Source organism: Rhinatrema bivittatum, chromosome 1, assembly GCF_901001135.1.
Source record: "Rhinatrema bivittatum chromosome 1, aRhiBiv1.1, whole genome shotgun sequence".
Taxonomy (NCBI): domain Eukaryota; kingdom Metazoa; phylum Chordata; class Amphibia; order Gymnophiona; family Rhinatrematidae; genus Rhinatrema; species Rhinatrema bivittatum.
The window spans coordinates 738793310-738812806 of NC_042615.1; the positions used below are offsets into that span (position 1 = coordinate 738793310).

Below are 19497 nucleotides of genomic sequence, written 5' to 3' on the forward strand. Positions count from 1 at the left end.
GCTCAATAAGAAGCGGTCAGTAAATATGCGCTCAATACGATACAGGCGCCTATCATGGGCGCTCAATACCTTAACAAGGCCGACAAAATGGCGACCTCCGCGGCGTGCCGCATACAGGCAACGCCGCCGATCCTCGTACCTCGGAGACCAAAAGTAAGAGATGCATGCCTTACCTGATCCTCGGCGCTTCCCCGGCTGGTACCCGGGCGGTCTCCGGCTGCGGGGGGGAGAGGGGAAATACCTTCACCGCCGAGCTTGAGGAAATGCACCCGCTGCCTCCAGGTCCACGCCGGGACCGAGGCACCTCTTAGCCCGCCCAAGCCTCGCTCGGGGGGCTGGGTCCCTGCCGCGATTCGGCCACCGGACCGAGGCCGAAACCTCCGAGGGGTTGCGGAAATCACCCCGGGAAACTCAACTGGGGGAGGGACCCGAGGGTATCACCGCAGGAGTGCGGGACTCATCGTTCTGTAGAAGTTTAGCAAGTAGAAAGTAGATTGGAAACACGCTCAGCGAGTGTGCAGGCTCTCCAAACTGCTTTGGAGACGGAAATTACTGAAGTGCTTCACTTCCTATGGGGGTATATGTACCCGTGCTGACGTCAGATCAGTCTCCAACTGCTAGCACGAGCACACTATACCCACTTGTTCTGAGTCCATCTGGCTACACGACAGGAAATCTAAATTTTAAAAGGAATATGCGTGCACCCATAAATGCGCAAATTGCAGCATGAGCAAAAATACGCCTCGTTTTATAAAGTTCACAGGTAGCATTTAAAAAACTGCTGCCGCACGTACTTCTACAACCTTTACATGCGTATCTTGCGAGAGAGACAGACAGACTCTGTAAAGGGTCAGTCTGATACTCATATGAACCACTCTAGAGGGGCATTTTGAATCAGGGTGGGTTATCAGGAGTTGGAATTAGTGGGAGTATTCACAGTAAAATTGACATCAGTGCTAGCTGCAGTGTACAATTCTACTCTTTTTCATCACTTATAAGGGCTATAATTCTTTATTGATGTCAATTTTACTATGAATCTCTCTGAATGTATCTGTAACAACCCCCCCCACCCCCTGTCTACAACCCACCTCCTAAAAACCCACCCCGATTCAAAATGCCCCTCTACAGTGGTACATACAGACAGAGTATCAGACTGACCCTATACAGAGGCGCTCTCTCCCTCCCTCCTCCAGGTTCCTGCGCCTCATGAGGAGCAGTAGCAAAGTTGCAAAATTTGTGGTTGTGTGTGTCAGTCTTGGCCCTGCCCCCAGAATGCCCATGACCTGACCCTTTTCCGCCTTATTTTCAACACGCATACATGCATGTATGTGCACCCTTCCCGGCTTCTTAAAATTTGTGTTGCTCACGTGCGGCCCACATATGTGAGCATGTGGCCATTTTTGCACGAGCAACACTTAAAATCTACCTCTTAGTACCTGGGACACTGGAGGATAAAGTGACTTACTTAAAGTCATAGGAAGCATCAAGGGGAGTAGGATTTGAACCCTGGTTTCCCTGGTTCCCTCCCCACTGCTCTAACTACTAGGTCACTCCTCTACTCCTATTCTCTACCAAATCCAAGGAATCCCCACTGGTACCAAATCTCCTAAGGCACAGGAGGACCTTCAGCTTTTGTAGTCACCTTTATAAGCTGCTAGTTGGTGCCTCCCATAACTATAATCACAATCAATAAACTCAACATAGCTCCTTTCATGCAGATTCATACCTTGTGAACATACAGCTCTCCTGGTTTTGTAGTTTCAATGTTTCCTCCAGCTTCAGCAGCTAAATCTACCACCACAGATCCTTCCTTCATCATTTCAATCATATCTTTCCGAAACAATATGGGGGCTCGTTTCCCTGGTAAAAAACAAAGCAATACAAAACATAATTCAGTGCAGCAAGCCTCAAGCAAAACAACCATCTCTTATACAGACATGGTAAGCTTTTGTCTGTACCACATTCACAATCACATTATTTTTTATTATGCTTTTTTTGGGTCAGGTTATCACACTGAAATTACACCTGGTGCACAGCAAAAGTCAACAATCAGAAAATTTCCTTGGGATCATGAAGTTGCTCACATCCTTAAAACTAAACATTAATACATTAGTCCCATTAATACACAAGCATGCTGCACCAGATTTTAGTTTCCTCCCAAAGGTAATTATTAAAAAAAAAACAAAAAAAAAAACTTTGCACAGGTTCTTCGCTAGTACAATGCAACATCATGACCAGAACAATAAAAATAGACTTTGTCGTCTTCACATTATGAATGCTAAAAAGCATGAGGTTAGTTAAATAAAGACAATGTGTCCTTTCACTGCTCCAGGAACCTTACCTGGAATGAGAGCTGTAGTGATGATTATGTCAACGTCTTTGCACTGTTTAGTAAAAAGTTCCATCTCAGCATCAATAAACTCCTTAGACATCTCCTTTGCGTACCCTCCCGTACCCTCTCCAGACTCTTTAATGTTTATCTCCAATGGTTCAGCACCCAGAGACTTAAACTGTTCCAAGGCTGCAGCTCTGGAATTTTAGACAAGAAACAGGCTAATCACAGCTACTTCGCAATAACCATCTGTTCAATAAGAAATGTGTGCCAGGCAAACAATTATTTGTTAAAGGTACCATGCAGTTACTTCAAAGGCACTGCCAAAATAAACATCATGGGAATAATTTTCAAAGGAATTTCCAAGCAGATTTGGCCTTTTATAGTCATGTTCACATACAATTTCACCAACACTGAGTGGAAGCATTGTTGGGGCAGAGTTGTGGCAGGATTTGGATTTACCTGTATACTTTATAAAATGTTGCAAGTATACATGTAACTTTTTAGGAAAGATTTGAGCACACCAATTAGCAGGTGGGTCACAACAGTAGTTTCGTTGTAAATATTATAGTTTGTCATTTAAAACTCCTTCTACTGGACAGCAGGTGGCAGTGTTCCACAGTCACCAGCCGCTGGTGCCATGGGAGATGCCCTCAGCCAGAGCCACCTAATGATATTGCTGCTGCTGTGGAGTCCGGAAGATGTGTCAGTTAGAAGTTGTCTATAGAAGTGATGGTCGGCTGCAGCTAGAAGCAAGAACGAGACATATACAATTGGAGTCGGACAGCAAAAGTATCACTGTTTAAATTAGAGCACTGCCTAGTTTGCAGTTAAGTTCAATAGGAAGTAAATGATTTTATGAAAACCCTTTTCTTTTTCCCTGCTTGCTGAAAAGTACATTTTTGTGTTATCTTTTTTGTTCACGGTTCCTCTTTGTTGATAATAAACAATTTATTATCATTGTGTTTGAAACTGATTTAAAATCCCAGGCAAGTGAGAAGCTGGATGATCCCAGTGGTTGGCTTGAGTGGTCTGTAAGCACTTCTCTGGAAACTGTGGGACCCCAAGTTTGTGGAGTCATAGTATCCCCAGAAATACCTTCGGAATAGCTTTGCAGGCATGTTAATTGTCCAAAAGCAAACTGAACCTCAATTGGCTGCTGGGAAAGAGTACACTTGCAGGTGCAGATAAGACCTACACAGTTCCTACTGGGACCCCCCCAAGTGGCTACGGTTTCAAACCCTTGTAGGTGTTAAGGGAAGTGCAAAAGACATTACATGATAGCACGTGTAACGTATGTGGAGTAGTTTTGATGGGATAGTTTTCAAAGCAGACTTGTGTGCGTAATTGAAAATTGGTGTAACTTATATGTGTTTTTGCTAACTTTGTTAAGCTGACTGTTTGAAAATTACCTTCCCTACTAGCAAATATTTTACGAACATAACAGGACGTCATCTCAGGTTCCATATTAGGAAATATCACCCAGGAAAAAGATCTAGACAGAGGTCTAAAATCATGAGAGGTCTAGAATGGGTAGATGTGAATTGGTTATTTACTCTTTTGGATAATATAAGGACTAGGGGGCACACCATGAAGTTAGCAAGTAGCACATTTTAAAGTAATCAGAGAAAATTCTTTTTCACTCAGTGCACAATTAAGCTCTGGAATTTATTGCCAGAGGATGTGGTTAGTGCAGTGAGTGTAGCTGGGTTTAAAAAAGGTTTGGTAAGTTCTTGGAGGAGAAGGCCATTAACTGCTATTAATCAAGTTGACTTAGGGAATAGCCTCTACTATTACTGGCATCAATAGCATGGGATCTATTTAGTGTTTGGGTACTTACCAGGTACTTGTAAGCCTGGTTTGGCCACTGTTGGAAACAGGATGCTAAACTTGATGGACTCGTGGTCTGACCCAGTATGGCAATTTCTTATGCTCAGGAACAAGTTCTGAATCCCTAACCAACCCATCACTCGCACCCCAACCACTAACAGCAACATCATATGCAACAAACAAAAACCGAAAATACAATGAATGTGACAGACTGACCCTGTTTTCTCCTGTTAAACCTATGCGGGACCAGGCATGGGGCCTGGTCCACCTTAAATCCTACAGAGGGCGACAGCTCTGTGGGCGGGACCCTGCTGAGCAGGGGAGAAGCCTGAGGGCCTGACCAGCTAGGTTCAGGAGGCCCCTACATCTCCAGGAGAGGCAGCTGCTGTAAATCTATCCTGACCAAACCAGAGGGAGTGTGTGTACACTGTCCAGAGAGAAGCCAATCTACAACCCTGTGGATGTAAGTGAATACTGCTAAGGCAAGGCAGTGTGCATTCTTTTAAAGTGCTGTGTATAAATAAAAGTTAAAATTGTTTTGAAAAGGCTGGAGTTCATGTGGCTTTATGATTTTAGCCTGGGAAACATCACTCTGTTTCCCACAGTGAATCAAATAAAATACCTACCTTGTATCAAATCCACGAACCACTGCTCCCATGGACTTCGCTGTTCCAGCTGAAGCCAACCCAGCAACTCCCCCACCAATGATAAGAACCTATATTGCCAAGCAAAGAAATACAGAACAAACGTTGTAAATGTAATAAAATAAAACTAATTTTTATTGGGATTAAAGTGATGTGTACAGTGCTAGGACAAGGTTACAATAAAAATTGTCATTCAAATTCACTCAGTGTAACAAGTCACTTAGGGCCCGATTTACTAAGACTTTTCTCCCATTCTCTGTTTACGGGAAACATGCTTTGTAAATAGGGCCTTTTGGCAGCTGCACTCAACATGGCATCTGATTAGTGAGAACTACCACCCTTTACAAATGGGTTATTGCCCTTAAGGAACACATCAATATCTGGACCAAACAAAATCCCACACATTCAAAAATATCTATGTAATGCACACAGATGGCTAAAGAACCTGTTGACCAATAAAACTGCTTGGCTCAGGAATCTCCTGACCTACATTATGAAAGCAGGGCCAGAACCAGGCCAGGCAGACAATATGATCCAAGATTTGCTTTACAAATGATTTTTTTTTATTCCATTCGGGCCGATACAGTAAAGTCCGCGGGAGAGTGTGCAAACACCCGCTCTCCCGGCACGCGCGATTCAGTATGCAAATTAGGCCCGGAGGTAAAAACAAGTAAAAGGAGGCGCTAGGGACATTAGCGCGTCCCTAGCGCCTCCTTTTGGCCCAGAGCGGTGGCTGTCAGCTGGTTTGACAGCTGACGCTCAATTTTGCCGGCGTCTGTTCTCGAGCCCGCTGACAGCCACGGGTTCGGAAACTGGACGCTGGCAAAATTGAGCATCCGGTTTTCGACCCATGAGCAGACTTCAAAATTTATTTTATTTATTTTTTTTTTTTTACTTTTGGTAATTTTCGGGACATCCGACTTAATAAACCCATGATACTGCTTTTCTGTGCACTTTCCCAGAGCCCGAAGAAATTAGCGCCTACCCAAAGGTAGGCGCTAATTTCTGAAAGTAAAATGTGCGGCTTGGCTGCACATTTTCCTTTCTGAATCGCGCGGGAATACCTAATAGGGCCATCAACATGCATTTGCATGTTGCGGGCGCTATTAGTTCAGGGGATTGATGCACGTTTTCGGCTCCTTACTGAATAAGGGGTAACGCTAGCATGTCGAAAACGCACGTCCAATCGAGGGTTAACAGTGCGCTCCGTCGGAGAACACTGTACTGTATCTGCCAGATTGTGAGCTACGAATACTTCACATGGATTACACATAACCTGATCCCCTAAACCACTCCACATCCATGTTTGTCCCTCTACATTTTACTCCACTCTACTAATGTGCTCTAGCCCAAAGGACTTATTAAGGTACATCCATGTAGGCAAAACTGACCTGAACTAATAAAGGAAAACCTATTTCATAAGGTCATTTGGTCAAGGCTAGTAGTATAGCCAAGTTTAAAAAAAAAAAAAAAAGTTTTGACCAGATTCTTGGAGGACAGGTCTATAATTGTTTATTAGCCAGATAGACTGGAGTGTCTCCACCTCTTATTTCTGGTATTAAGCAACATGGAATAGACTTCCCTATTAGGATCTGCCAGCTCTTAAAGAAGCCCTCTCTAGACCCTAATGATCCCTCTAATTTCCATCCAATCTCCAACCTCCCTTTTATTGCCAAGCTATTGGAAAGAGTTGTCAATGCGCAACTCATGGATTACATCGAAAATCACGCAATCCTCCATCCCTCCCAGTTTGGTTTCCGGAAACACCTCAATACCGAATCGCTCCTCCTCACCCTAACGGACCACCTCCTCAGGGGCTTGAGCCAAGGCCACACCTACCTCCTTGCCCTCCTTGACATCTCCACGGCCTTCGACACCATCAGCCACAATCTACTCATTACGCGACTAGAAATCATCGGCATCTCAGGCCTTGCCCTCGCCTGGTTTAGGTCCTACCTCTCGAACAGGAATTTCTCTGTAAAAATCGGTGAAACTATATCCACTCCACACCCCCCGCCGCATGGGGTCCCTCAGGGATCATCACTATCCTCCACCCTATTTAACATCTATCTTGTACCCCTCTGCCATCTCCTCTCCAAACTCAACCTTAAATTCTACCTTTATGCCAACGATGTGTAGATTGTCATCCTTACTCAAAGTTCCATCTCTGATGCCCTCAAGCACTGGGAAAATAGCCTTGATGCCATCAACTCTCTCCTTTCCAACCTCCATCTAGCACTCAATGCCACCAAGACTGAGATCCTACTTATCTCCCCACACGCCACCCTCCCCCCTCCATTTGCCAATGATCCCAATATTAACATCGCCACAACCCAAACATTCGTAAGGGATCTTGGAGTCCTCCTGGATCATCAATTAAGTATGAAGAAATACATTAACGCCATACTTAAAGAAGACTTTTACAAACTCAACGTCCTAAAAAAAAACAAAAAAAAAAACAAACTTAAACCCCTCCTTTACCCCCAAGATCTTCGTACAGTGATCCAGGCCACCATCGCTAACAAACTGGACTACTGTAACGCTCTCTTCCTGGGCCTCCCCCACGCCACAATTAAACCCCTACAAATGTTGCAAAATGCAACAGCAAGAATCATCTCAAACACACGCAAATATGAGCATATTACCCCGATTCTCAAAAATCTTCACTGGCTTCCCATCCTCTCCCGTATTCAGTATAAAGCCCTCACCATTGTACACAAATCCATTCACTCGCACAACTCTAACTGGCTAGATATGCCTTTCAACCTCCACCACTCCACCCGCCCTACCAGAACTGCCAACAGTGGCACACTATGTGTACCCCTACTAAAGACAGCCTGCCTTTCCTTCACCCGTGACCGTGCCATTTCTATTGCCGGCCCATCACTCGAACACCATGCCCCTCACCCTGCACCTTGAACCTTGTCCTATCAAGTTCAAAAAGAAATTAAAAACCTGGCTATTCAAACAAGCCTACCCAGAATAGTCCATGTTTCTAAATTTCCCTGGATGCGCAAACTCTTGGACTCCTCTCAGTTTGCTAAACCCCATTATCATCACCTTAGGTCACTGATGTATTTAATGTTACTAATGCCTTTAATGTTCGTTTAATGTTACTGGTTTGCCCTATCCTTCTATGCTTCGCTGTTGTTCTCCCCCTCCCAGTTCCCATGCCCTGTTAAAATGTAATTTTCTTACCTGCTGTTCATATGTAAACCAATGTGATGTTCCCACTAACACCGGTATATAAAAGTTTTAAAATAAATAAATAAGAAACCCTGTCACATGATGTTGAAGCTCAAATCCGCCACCTCTGTGCTGCACTTGAGCTCCATCGGCCCAGGCAGCAAAAAGCTAGAACAGAAAACTCCAGTACAGCTACGCACAGCACTTCACACCAAGCTGGCGCTGTCATTTTATCAACTTCAGCACTGACCAAAACCTAGCAAGTGAAACTAAATTCCTTTTTCAAGTGCTGGGATGGGATCCTGCATAATAAATATGACTGGGTATCCACATTCAATAAAAAGAAGAGCAAAACAACTCATGGCATTTTCTACACATGCAAGCAGACCTCTTTCTCAGCATCTTTTCAGAATAAATACTGTACATATAGAGTTCTGCACATGGCACAAGCACATCCAGCTGTTTGAAAGCTGAATTTATTGTCACTAAAATATCAAACAAAGCTTGGTCAGCTTTCATTTTATGACCAGGATAAAAAAAAATATCTGCAGTGATACCAATGAAGTAAGTTACTATATTGGAGACCTGAGATGAAGCCTGTATATGAGTGAACATACGGATGTGAACATCTATATCCACAACAGGTACATACAATATTCACTCAGATATTCGGTCAGTTATGTATCACTTCACATGCCTGAAAGAGAAACCTGGGTTTTATACTACTAGGACAACCTGATTGCACACATCTCAGCACTTAGTGCCCATAAGCAGTACTGAATTGAAGGATCCCAATTATTTGGCAAATGTCAGTTATCTTGTATTTAAATGGGAAAATGTAATTAAGCGCTACCAACTGGAAAACACATTTGCAGACACTCACATAACATGTAAGATGATCTAGAGACTGATAAAAGCATTCATCACTGAAAGCACCTCCTGTGTTATTAAAAGGCTTTCATGAACATCAGTGAGGCCCATACAAAGGATATTGGAGTAAAAAAAAAACATTGAATCCAAACATTCCAGAGACTGCAGGTCTATGTGGCTTCTTCACAATACAGAATACTAAAAACAATGTTACATAGAGTCTCAGAAGGATGAATCAATTGTTCGTGCAAATTCTGAGCATGTCTGTACTTCCAGAGTTCTACCTGGGCTCCAATTAACATCCATCCATAAGGTCTCTCCCTCTGGATCCTCTTTTGTTGCTCTGAATAAGGACTGACTTTGGTACAGCATCAGGTTTCTCAGAAGGCAGTGAGATAATGGGGTCCAGGTGGTCTATTCCTGCCATTAAAACAAACACTCCCTCGCTCTCTTGTTACACACCACAAGGCATCTTGGAAGCTCTGTAATTCAGACTCAGACAGAGTCTGGAAAGGGAGCTCTAGCATTCTTAGACATCTCACAGAGAAATAACTATGGCCACAGTTCTCTGCAGAAGCCCATGGGCAGATTCTGTTACATGAGGGCTGCAATTCTATTTTTTGAAACAATTAAAAAAAAATTTAATGGCAGTTCTGTGGCACAAAATATGCCCATTTAAATAGTGAACATAGTTTTTCAAAGGGAATGGAATTTTTTTTTTTAGTTTATTACTCAAAAAATAGCTAAACTACTTAAGTATAGATAATACAACCAAACAACTGTAAATCCATAAAACATTATCCCCCTTGTGGAGATGACGGGGAAGGTTGCTTAACATACAATTTAAATGTAAATCTACAATAAAGAAAGGCAGTCTGGACCTCATATTCAATGTTTAAAGATTCCATACTCATATGAATTGCAAATAATGTTTAATTTTAGACTTTGGTTTCCTTTCTTCTGCTTCCTTTCAGACATTTAAATGCATTGTTCAAAACAGAAATCCTTTACATATCCAACAGATCCATGCTACCTCCCTGCACAGTCCCCACCACACACCAAGCAAAAAACCAAATACTCTCCTCAGTAAAAAAAAAAACACCTAGGCATAGTCATAGATAGCCAAATAAACTTCAAGAAACACATAAACACCCCAACTTCTCTACCCACAAGACTTCCGAACAGTCCTACAGGCCCTTCTGGTCTCTAAACTAGACTACTGCAACACCCTACTACTAGGTCTCCCAGCATCCTCCCTTAAACCTATCCAACTTCTTCATAACGCCGCTGCCAGGTCTCACTAACACCAGAAGATCGGAGCACATCACAGCCATACTCAAATATCTACACTGGCTACCCATTCAGCAAAGAGTCCAATACAAGGCTCTAACCATCATACATAAAACCCTCCAAAACAGCAAATCCAACTGGCTAACCCCACCCCTTCACCTCCACACCCCACCAAGGAACCTCCGTTCATCAAACACTGGATACCTACAAACACCGTCGCCAAGAGCAACACACAAATTATCAACAAAAGAACAAACACTTTCACTTGCCGAACCCACCTTATGGAACAAACTTCCCTATTGAACTCAGAACAGAGCAGTCAACTCAATCTTTCAAGAAAAAACTCAAAACCTGGCTATTTCATAGAACCTTCGCTGCAATAACGTGACCCAATCCTACACCAAACCCTAACCCCCACAGCCATTGAAAATCTGTCCATTACCACCTGTAATAATAACTTCCCATTAGAATTTGTACAGATATTTTATCCACTCTATATGCCACTTTGTAATCAACAAGAGAAACACCTGTCCATACCAACTCATCAGCTCCCTGTATACTGCCATGACAAACATGTTATTTACACTTGATATCTATGATTTCATCAATCATAGATGTTTAGTGTAAGATATCATTTCTGCACTATACTGCCATGACATACATGTCATTTAACCTTGTTATCTGGTAACCTTTTCATCAATCATAGAGGTTTATTGTAAGATATATCATTTCTGCGCTATTAACGACTGTTGAACGTTCCTTTCTCTTTGTATCCGTTAACCTTTCACAGATGTTCATCCATGAACCTGTTACAGATGTTTTATTGTATCTGACAAAAGGAAACGCTTGATTTCCTGCATCACTCATGTTGATTGTAAACCGACGTGATATGTAAAATCAAACACCGGTATAGAAAAAACCAACAAATAAATAATTCTATAATAAAAGGCAGAAAAGGATTCCGGCACCTTGTTAAGATGATTGTGCTTGGTCTACCTGCTAAATGTGTTTAATATTGATGCTAAGTCTGCCTGAGGCAGTCTGTAAGAATAGGGACTTACATAAAAAATGTTTTGCTTCAAAATCGTTTTTTCTTATTTCCACCCAATTATTATTGTACCGTATTTTTCACTCCATAAGACGCACTTTTTTCCCCCAAAAGTGGGGGGAAAATGTCTGTGCATCTTATGGAGCGAATATTACCGGTGCCATTGGTCGGCCCCTGTCACATGGTAGGAGCATTGGACGGCCGGCGCCATCTTGTGCTCCTAACATGTAAAGGGGCCGACCAATGGCACCAGTAGCCCCTGTGTCATTGTAAGACCAATGGCACCAGTAGCCCCTGTGTCATAAAGGCCATTTTGAATACTGGCAGCCGAAGGCCCGAGTGCAGATCGCTCCCAGACCCGCACTGGACCCCCAGGGACTTTTGGCAAGTCTTGGGAGGGTCAGGAGGGTGGGGGGGTTGTAGTTAATTAAATTTAAAGGGCTGGGATGGGGACAAAAAAAAAACCCAAACCATTTTATGCCCTCCCCTAATTTGCTCCATAAGACGCCCAGACGCCCTGGAACAGAGCCGGTTTAGCACACCAATTTATTTATTTTTTTTAATTTTCCCACTCTGAATCCTAGATGCATCTTATGGTCAGGTGCGTCTTATGGAGCGAAAAATACGGTAAATATAGTATAGGGGGGTTTTTCCCCCCTAAAATGTAATGAGGTTGTCGACTGAATTTAGCACTCATGAAAGCTACTGAAAAGATAGCACTGGAAAAACAAGCCCTCCATTTTTCTGCACAACAGGAACAGGAGCCAACTCCTGCTACTTCTTCTGCCACTGCAGCTCTCTCACTCTTACCAGCCTTACATCACCAGTTAACCCATGCCACTCCAAGGCAGCTGCTGTTCTTTTCCTTTCTGCTACTGCCACTGCTTGATCTTATATAGAGTCAGTAACTTACATAAAAGTAAAATTAAATATTAAAAAAAAATCTTCAGGTCCCTGCATTCCTCCGCCACCCACCACCAGTGGATCAACCCAGTCAAATCCAACCCAACTAGAAAGAGTGCGGTACCACAGCACTGCATTGTTTATTGTAAATCACTTTTATAGTTTGTATTGGTTAGTTTATTGGTATTTATGTATTGGTAAATTTATTAAACAAATAAAATAAAGAGCTAATCTGTGAATTGTGCGAGAAGGGGCACTAGCAGCCAAAAGGAGAAAGTTACACAGGTATTAGGCCACCAGATCAGCTCTTCTGCCATTCAGGTTGAACAGGATCAGGCCAGAAGGTAAGGCATGGGTGGGAATATGGACTCAGAGTTTGGGTGTGGCAGGAATGCAGGTAGTGGGGATTTGGTCAGCAGGAGCAATGGCTACCATTTCAAACACACAAACATACAAAGACACAAAAACACAACCCTAAACAGAAAGCATCAAGGCAAACTGCATGGAACAGCAATTACAACCCTAAATATCTTGCTGGGAAGACCGAATGCATTTTGGTCTATCTGCCGTCATTTACTAGCAGGCCGATATAGTAAAAACGCAGGAGAGCCGCTCTCCCGGCGCGCACACAAGCCACTCTCCTGTGCGCGTGATACAGTATCTTAATTTAAATTAGGCCCGGCGGTAAAAAGAGGCGCTAGGGACACTAGCGCGTCCCTAGCACTTCTTTTTTGATGGAAGCGGCGGCTGTCAGCAGGTTTGACAGCAGACACTCAATTTTGCCGGCGTCTGTTCTCGAGCCCGCTGACAGCCATGGGCTCGGAAACAAGACGCCAGCAAAATTGAGGGTCCGGTTTTCGACCGGACAGCCGCGGGCCCATTTTTAATTTTTTTTTTTAAATTTTTTACTTTTTTTTTAACTTTTGGGAACTCCGACTTTATATCACCATGATATGAAGTCGGAGGGTGCACAGAAAAGCAGTTTTTACTGCTTTTCTGTGCACTTTCCCGGTGCCGGCAGAAACTAGCGCCTACCTTTGGATAGGCGCTAGTTTCTGAAAGCAAAATATGCGGCTTGGCTGCACATTTTGCTTACTGAATTGTGCGGGAATACCTAATAGGGCCATCAACATGCATTTGCATGTTGCGGGCGCTATTAGGTTCGGGGGGGGGGGGGGGGGGGGGGAGGGTTTGGACGCCAAACAGACTTTTCTCTTAGCTTATAAGCTTTTTGGGAGTTCCTGTGAAGGTATTGCTTCATGAGCCCCTCAGAGAGAACTTTAGCTGGGTAGTCGACTCTCTAAAGAGATGTGTTGGTATTAAGCAAGGCCAATTCATCCTGTTATCTACAGAGACACAGTTTATGGTACGCAAATTTGCTTTCTCCATCAACAAGCAGGGCTGAATTAAGCCATGACACATGGGAAGTCCCAAGTTGAGAGATGCAACCTAGACCCCCATTGTGGAGGGTACGCAAAACTTTCTCCAAATTTATTCCCTTCTTGATAGATTGTCTATACCAGGGTTGAGCAAATTTTTTTTTAGGGGCCACATTACTGATGCTTATCAGAATCAAGGGCCGGAGACCCCCTTAGAACTCTGTGAGTGGGGGTGGGGGGGTGGGGAGGGGCAGTTACATTGCCAATTATAGACCAAAGTCAGAGGAACAAAACAGCAACATACCAATAAAATGAATAATTCAACAAGTAAATAGAACACCACAAAAAAGTTAAAAACTCATATAAAAACGTACCAAATACCCATAAAATATTTCAAAACAGACACATCAAATACCCAATAACAAACTAGTAAGGATTTTCAAAAGTGTATCGCTCTCCATACTTGGGATCTTTTGATTTACAGATGCCCCGAGATTGACATGAATTTAGTGGGCTGAGAGGAAGGGGAGGGGGGGTTTTGTACACGCACTCACTCTCACTGCCTCCCTCATACAGTCACATGTACTCCCTCTCACTGGCTCCCTCACACACACACACACACACACACACCCCCACCAGGCAGGCACCCATTCATTCACACCCCCCCCCACCAGGCAGGCACCCATTCACACACACCCACCCCCACCCCCCAAGGCAGATTCCCATTCATTCTCACACACACACGGCAACTTCAGAGCCTCTCTTGCTCCTCCGCCACTGCTGCCACCGCTGCAGCATGCTGGGGAGGAGATGATCCAGGTCCAAGCCTGCTCTGCTGATCCTCTTCTCTGCAGGCCATGCAGTATTGAAAATTCACGAGTGTAGCACTTCCTGTATGCCGATCTCATGTATCACAAGATCAGCACAGATAAAGTGCTGTCCTCTCGAGCTTTTAATATCGCAAGTCCTGCACAGATTACAAAACGGATTTGGTTCACCCAGTGATGCAGATGCACAGCGTCTGCACCACCAGGCAAACTGAAGAGATGGGCCTCTTCTCTTCTTCGCCACCAATGGGATGGGGTCCACCGGAGGTCACACAGGCTTCTTTATGGCTGTTCAATGCTCCTCCTTTTCCTGCCCCGCTGCTCCCTCCGAGGTGGACCTCATCTACGGCCACCAACATCCAGGTTGAGGTATTCGACAAAGGCCTGAGATGTCAGGCCACTGTTAATGATGACATCAAAGACGCCAGCAGGCTGGATCTAATGAGGCAAATTGAGGAGGAGGAGGGACGGAAAAAAATCTGTCAGGCCAGGTTTGGCCCACGGGCCATAGCTAGCCCACCCCTGATATACATAATAATGGGACATGAAGGTGTGCACTGACAACCAAGTTACAGTTTTGCAGATGTCCTTGACAGACATGGCTCACAGATGAACCACAAAACTAGCCATAGCTCTCATCTGATGAGCCTTAATGGAGTCTGTGATTTGGAGGCCAGCGAATGCATAACAATGTGCAAGTCTGCTAACCAATTGAATAATGGTTACTTGGCAACTGCTATGCCCAGGCAGTTAAGATTATAAGAGAAAAATAGTTGTGAAGCCTGACAATGTGGCTGAGTTCTCTTTCTGCAATAAGTCCAGGCTCTCATACTGTCCAATGAACAAAAGGCCTTTTAACTTTCATGCGCATGTGGCCTTCGAAAGAACATGTGTAACACGATGACCTAATTTATATGAAAAGCAGACACCACTTTAGGCAAAAACTTGGGGTGGGTGGAGAAACTTGGGGTGCCTGATGCTCAATGACTTTTCTGGATGACATGATCACAACAAATAATAACTTTCATGTAAGAAACTTTAAAGAAGCCAACTCCAATGTCTCAAAGGGTGGTTTCATAAGCTGTTCAGAACCACATTAAGATCTTCTGGAACAGATGGCTTGGCATACCATAGACCTTTCATAAACTTTGATATTAAAGGATGAATGGATAACTGTTTACCCTGCACTTGAATCTGGTAGGCCACTATGGAACTGATATGCATCTTTACTGATGAGGTACAGAGACTGGAAGAGGAAAGAGAAGTACTGAAGTAGCTCTCATGGCTCGCAAGTGAACAGATCCAGGGAGCTCCTTTGATACAAGGACAAAACCAGTTTCAATTTAAAGCTGTAAGTTCTTCTTGTTAAGGGCTTTCTAGCAGATACCAATATGTCTTCAACTTTCTTAGGCAAAGATAAGGATGCGATCAGTGAGCGCTCAACATCTATGCTGTCAAACTGAGAGACAGGAGGGTTCAGATGACAAAGATGGCCCTCCTCTTGAATCAATAGGGACAGATCAGCCCCCATAGAAATTGAGGGTCTGATGGACAGCTGTAGAAGATACAAGAACCAAACTAGTCTGGGCCATTGTGGTTCAATAAGTATCAGGTGGACCCAGTCTCTGAACACTTTTTGTACTGTCCTGTCTATTAGTAGAATATTGGAAAAGCATAATGAGAACAGTATTCCAGGTGAGCAGAAAAGCATCCAGATTGGATCTAAATATGCTTGAAAGAATGAAGCAAAGTCTTCCCACTTTTCTGTTTTCCTCCAACACAAAGATTTTGATTAATGGGTGCTCCCAAATGTCAAGCAGCGTGTCAGTTATTGACTGATGTAGGGATCATTAATGAGGTCAAAACACCCTGTTAGTGAAATCCTCCACTGTGTTGGAGATTCCTGGAGGTAGGTCACATATAGAACAGCTTGATGATCACATATCCATTCTCTTATCTGTACAGCCTCTTGATAGTGAGCTTATGAACCCATGATAAAACATGTCTACTTGGTTGTTGGTTTGGATTAGTATCTTTTTTTCCTTCAAGGAGATGCGAGAAAGCTCTCAAAGTATGTCTTATTGCTTGAAGCTCCAACAAATAGATTTGAAACAGTTGTTCCACTGATGACAAAGTTCCCCGAGTTTGGAAGAGGCCCAAGTTTGTGCTCACCATTCTGTGGTGGATTCATCTGTCACTAGAGGAACCTGATGAGGAAGCAAGTGGAATGGGGGCTCCCTCTCATAAAATGTCTGGCTCTAACCACCAGTGGAGCTATCTTCATTTCCTCAGTGCTATTTCATTGACACTGGCACTGCTGGCTCCAAGGAGCTGCTCTTTTTCTTAGGCTGGAATGGCTCATGGCTTGCTCCAAAGAGGAGAGGAAGTCTGCTCGAGGAGCTCCTGCTCAACTTGGCACCCAAGCAGCCTGAAGAGGCTTCACTCTTTTTGAGAATTATGCAATTCCTCCATCTTCCATGCTCTGGATCTCTGAATCCACAGAGACACCAGGCAGTAAGGTGAGTTGTGATTAGAACAGAGACACTGGTAACAAATGTCATGGCCATCCATGATATACATATTATCACATAAATAGTCCTTGAAGTCGGTGAGGTCTTCTTGGAGATGGATTTATTTTTTTAAACACTTAAAAGTGCTGATGAGGGACTGCCGATGTAGTGAGGCAACACAATTTTTAAGAAAAAAAATCAAGAAATGTATAATCAAAGAAAAAACTGAGAGAAGGGAACATGTCTGTGCTACAGCCTGTACTAAAAAGATGAAGGAGCTCATAAGGCAACTCCCACACATGCTCAGTAGAGAAAATCTCTATGAACTAAGAGAATAGGGTCTGTTCAGTGCCATCAGATTATCACGGTTAAGTCAGCCCTGAGAAAGAGTTCTCAAGTGCATTTAACAAGCCTAACAAGTCAAACAGATGTAGAGAGGAGTTTGACTTGGGTGGAGCCAGAGATAGAAACAGAGCAAACACCTGGAGCTGGAGCTGAACCTTAGGGAGGAGGAAAGTTTGCAAATTGAATAGTCAAAAGTTTCCCCTGAGCTTGTAGCTCTACAGAATTAAATAGAACTGTGTTCTGTAATGCAACTTTTAAACAGCGTAAATGTTTAGACCCCAAGTGAGAGGTTCATAGTAGCGTTTACACAGTTGTGCTACCATGAGGTGGTGTTTTCTAGCAGAGTGCCCAGTTTGAAATACTGCTGGAAATAGAACCCTGTCAGTATACAGTAATAGAGAAAAGCAGCTCAGTATCTTCTTATATCATTGTTGGAACTGCTAATCAGAGTATATACTTAAGAGTTTGTTTGAAGAGAAGAAAAGCCGTGCACTTCAATTCGTGCACTTCAATTCGGTTACATCAAGGACTTGGAAGAGGGCTTTCCCTGTTTATCAGTTTGCTCAAGGTGAGATACCACTGAGGTTAGACTTATATTGGATGAAGACTACATTTATCCTATGGTGCTTTAATATGAACTAGAATCTGTGCAAACAAAATTCTTTAGCTTTAATGCTATGAGGTGAACTTATCACAGGAAGCTGGGTCTGGACAAAGCAACTGCACTTTCCAAAGATTTTTGTCCAAATGTGATACGATAAAACAAGTGACTGGATTATGTTTACAGTGTTAGCTATTGTTAAACCAGACAGCATAAAGGAAATATCAACCACTGTAAGGAACTGCACCCAAAGTTTTCTACTCTTGCTAGATTAGCAGTTTTGCATTACCACATACCTTGGCTGGAGGCACTTTTCCAGCAGCTGTGATTTGACCGGTGAAAAAACGGCCAAAGTTATTTGCTGCTAGGACTACAGCCTTGTACCTGCCAAAGGGAAAGAAACCAGAATGTTATGCACTGTGTCATCAAGTCTACGAAGAGGTAAGAGATGACATTGTATACTTTCTTCTGCCTTTATCCCAAACAGATTATCATTTTATTTATTTAAAAATTTATCAACTGCAACACTACAAAGTTTATGACAGTTTACAATAAAACTTAATAATCAAATACAATAAAAGTAAACAAAAATATCATGTATAAGCGGAACAAGGGAGAAATTACTACTTAACTGATAATTTCCTTTTCCTTAGTACAGCCAGGTGAATCCAAAACCAATGGGTTATGCATGTCTACCAGCAGATGGAGATGGAGCAAAACTGACATCACAGTGTATATACCCCTACAGCAGTGGTTCTCAACCTTTCTAATGCCGTGACCCCGTAATACAGTTCCTCATGTTGCGGCGAGGGCGGGGCTTTGGTCATATGGGGCGGGGTTATGGATGGGGTTGGATTTTAGTGCATACTTATTTATTATGACATTTATAAACAGAACCACCATTCCTCATAAAACAATAAAATTAAGAAACATAAAGCATCAGTTATAATAGTAAAACCATACTAATAAAATAATATTTTAAAATTACTGATAAATAGAATTTCTATTAATTAAAATCATATACATTTTTATAATTTCCCAAACACCAATAATATTTCAAAACAGCACATATATCAAGTAACACACAATAAAACTAATAAGGATTTTAAAAAGCCCCTGCTGTCCATACATGGGAGCTCTTGATTTCCAGTCACCCTGATATTGTCGAGGATTAGGAGGTTATCCTCTCTCTCTCACACATACTCACATGTCCATTCTCTCTCACACATACACTGTCACATAAATACACATTCATGCTCTTATACCCACCATAACCTCTCGCTCTCAAAGACACGACACACTCTCAGGGTGTAAGACACTCTCTTCCCCCCCCCCCCCACTCACACACACTCTTACTCCCCTGGATTTTCTCATACACACTCATGCTCTCACTCTTACTGGCTCCCTCACAACCTCAGAGTCTCTCAGATAAAACTCTATGCAGCAGAAATAATGCTGAATGTTGAGAATTGTGTTATGCAGACTAATCTGGAAAATGCACTAATTTCTACATGAGTCATAATGAATCAGTCCTCAGCTGCAGGCTTCAATTGATTATCCTGGCTCCCTTTAATTTAATGTTTGCCAAATACAGTTCATGTGTATCAGCAATCCTAATTCTCCATCAGATCAAGCTGATTTCACATCCCACTTCATACTTTGTCACCTCCAGCTGAGTCAAACAATTAATCTAATTACTGCCACTGCTGCCACGTGGCTATTGGGGAGGCGC

General features: G+C 43.0%; 1 protein-coding gene across 4 annotated transcripts in view; it reads right to left on the reverse strand.

Annotated features, from left to right (window-relative positions):
* The window catches only part of NNT (nicotinamide nucleotide transhydrogenase), a 404867-nt gene that overhangs the window by 312441 nt on the left and 72929 nt on the right, over positions 1-19497 (reverse strand). For all 4 annotated transcript variants that reach the window (XM_029577710.1, XM_029577726.1, XM_029577728.1 and 1 more), the window contains exons 5-8: positions 18062-18149; positions 4789-4877; positions 2342-2529; positions 1727-1860 (exon numbers count right to left, since the gene is read on the reverse strand). In XM_029577710.1, the coding sequence (XP_029433570.1) occupies positions 1727-1860; positions 2342-2529; positions 4789-4877; positions 18062-18149 (499 nt within the window). The remainder of the gene's footprint in view (positions 1-1726; positions 1861-2341; positions 2530-4788; positions 4878-18061; positions 18150-19497) is intronic.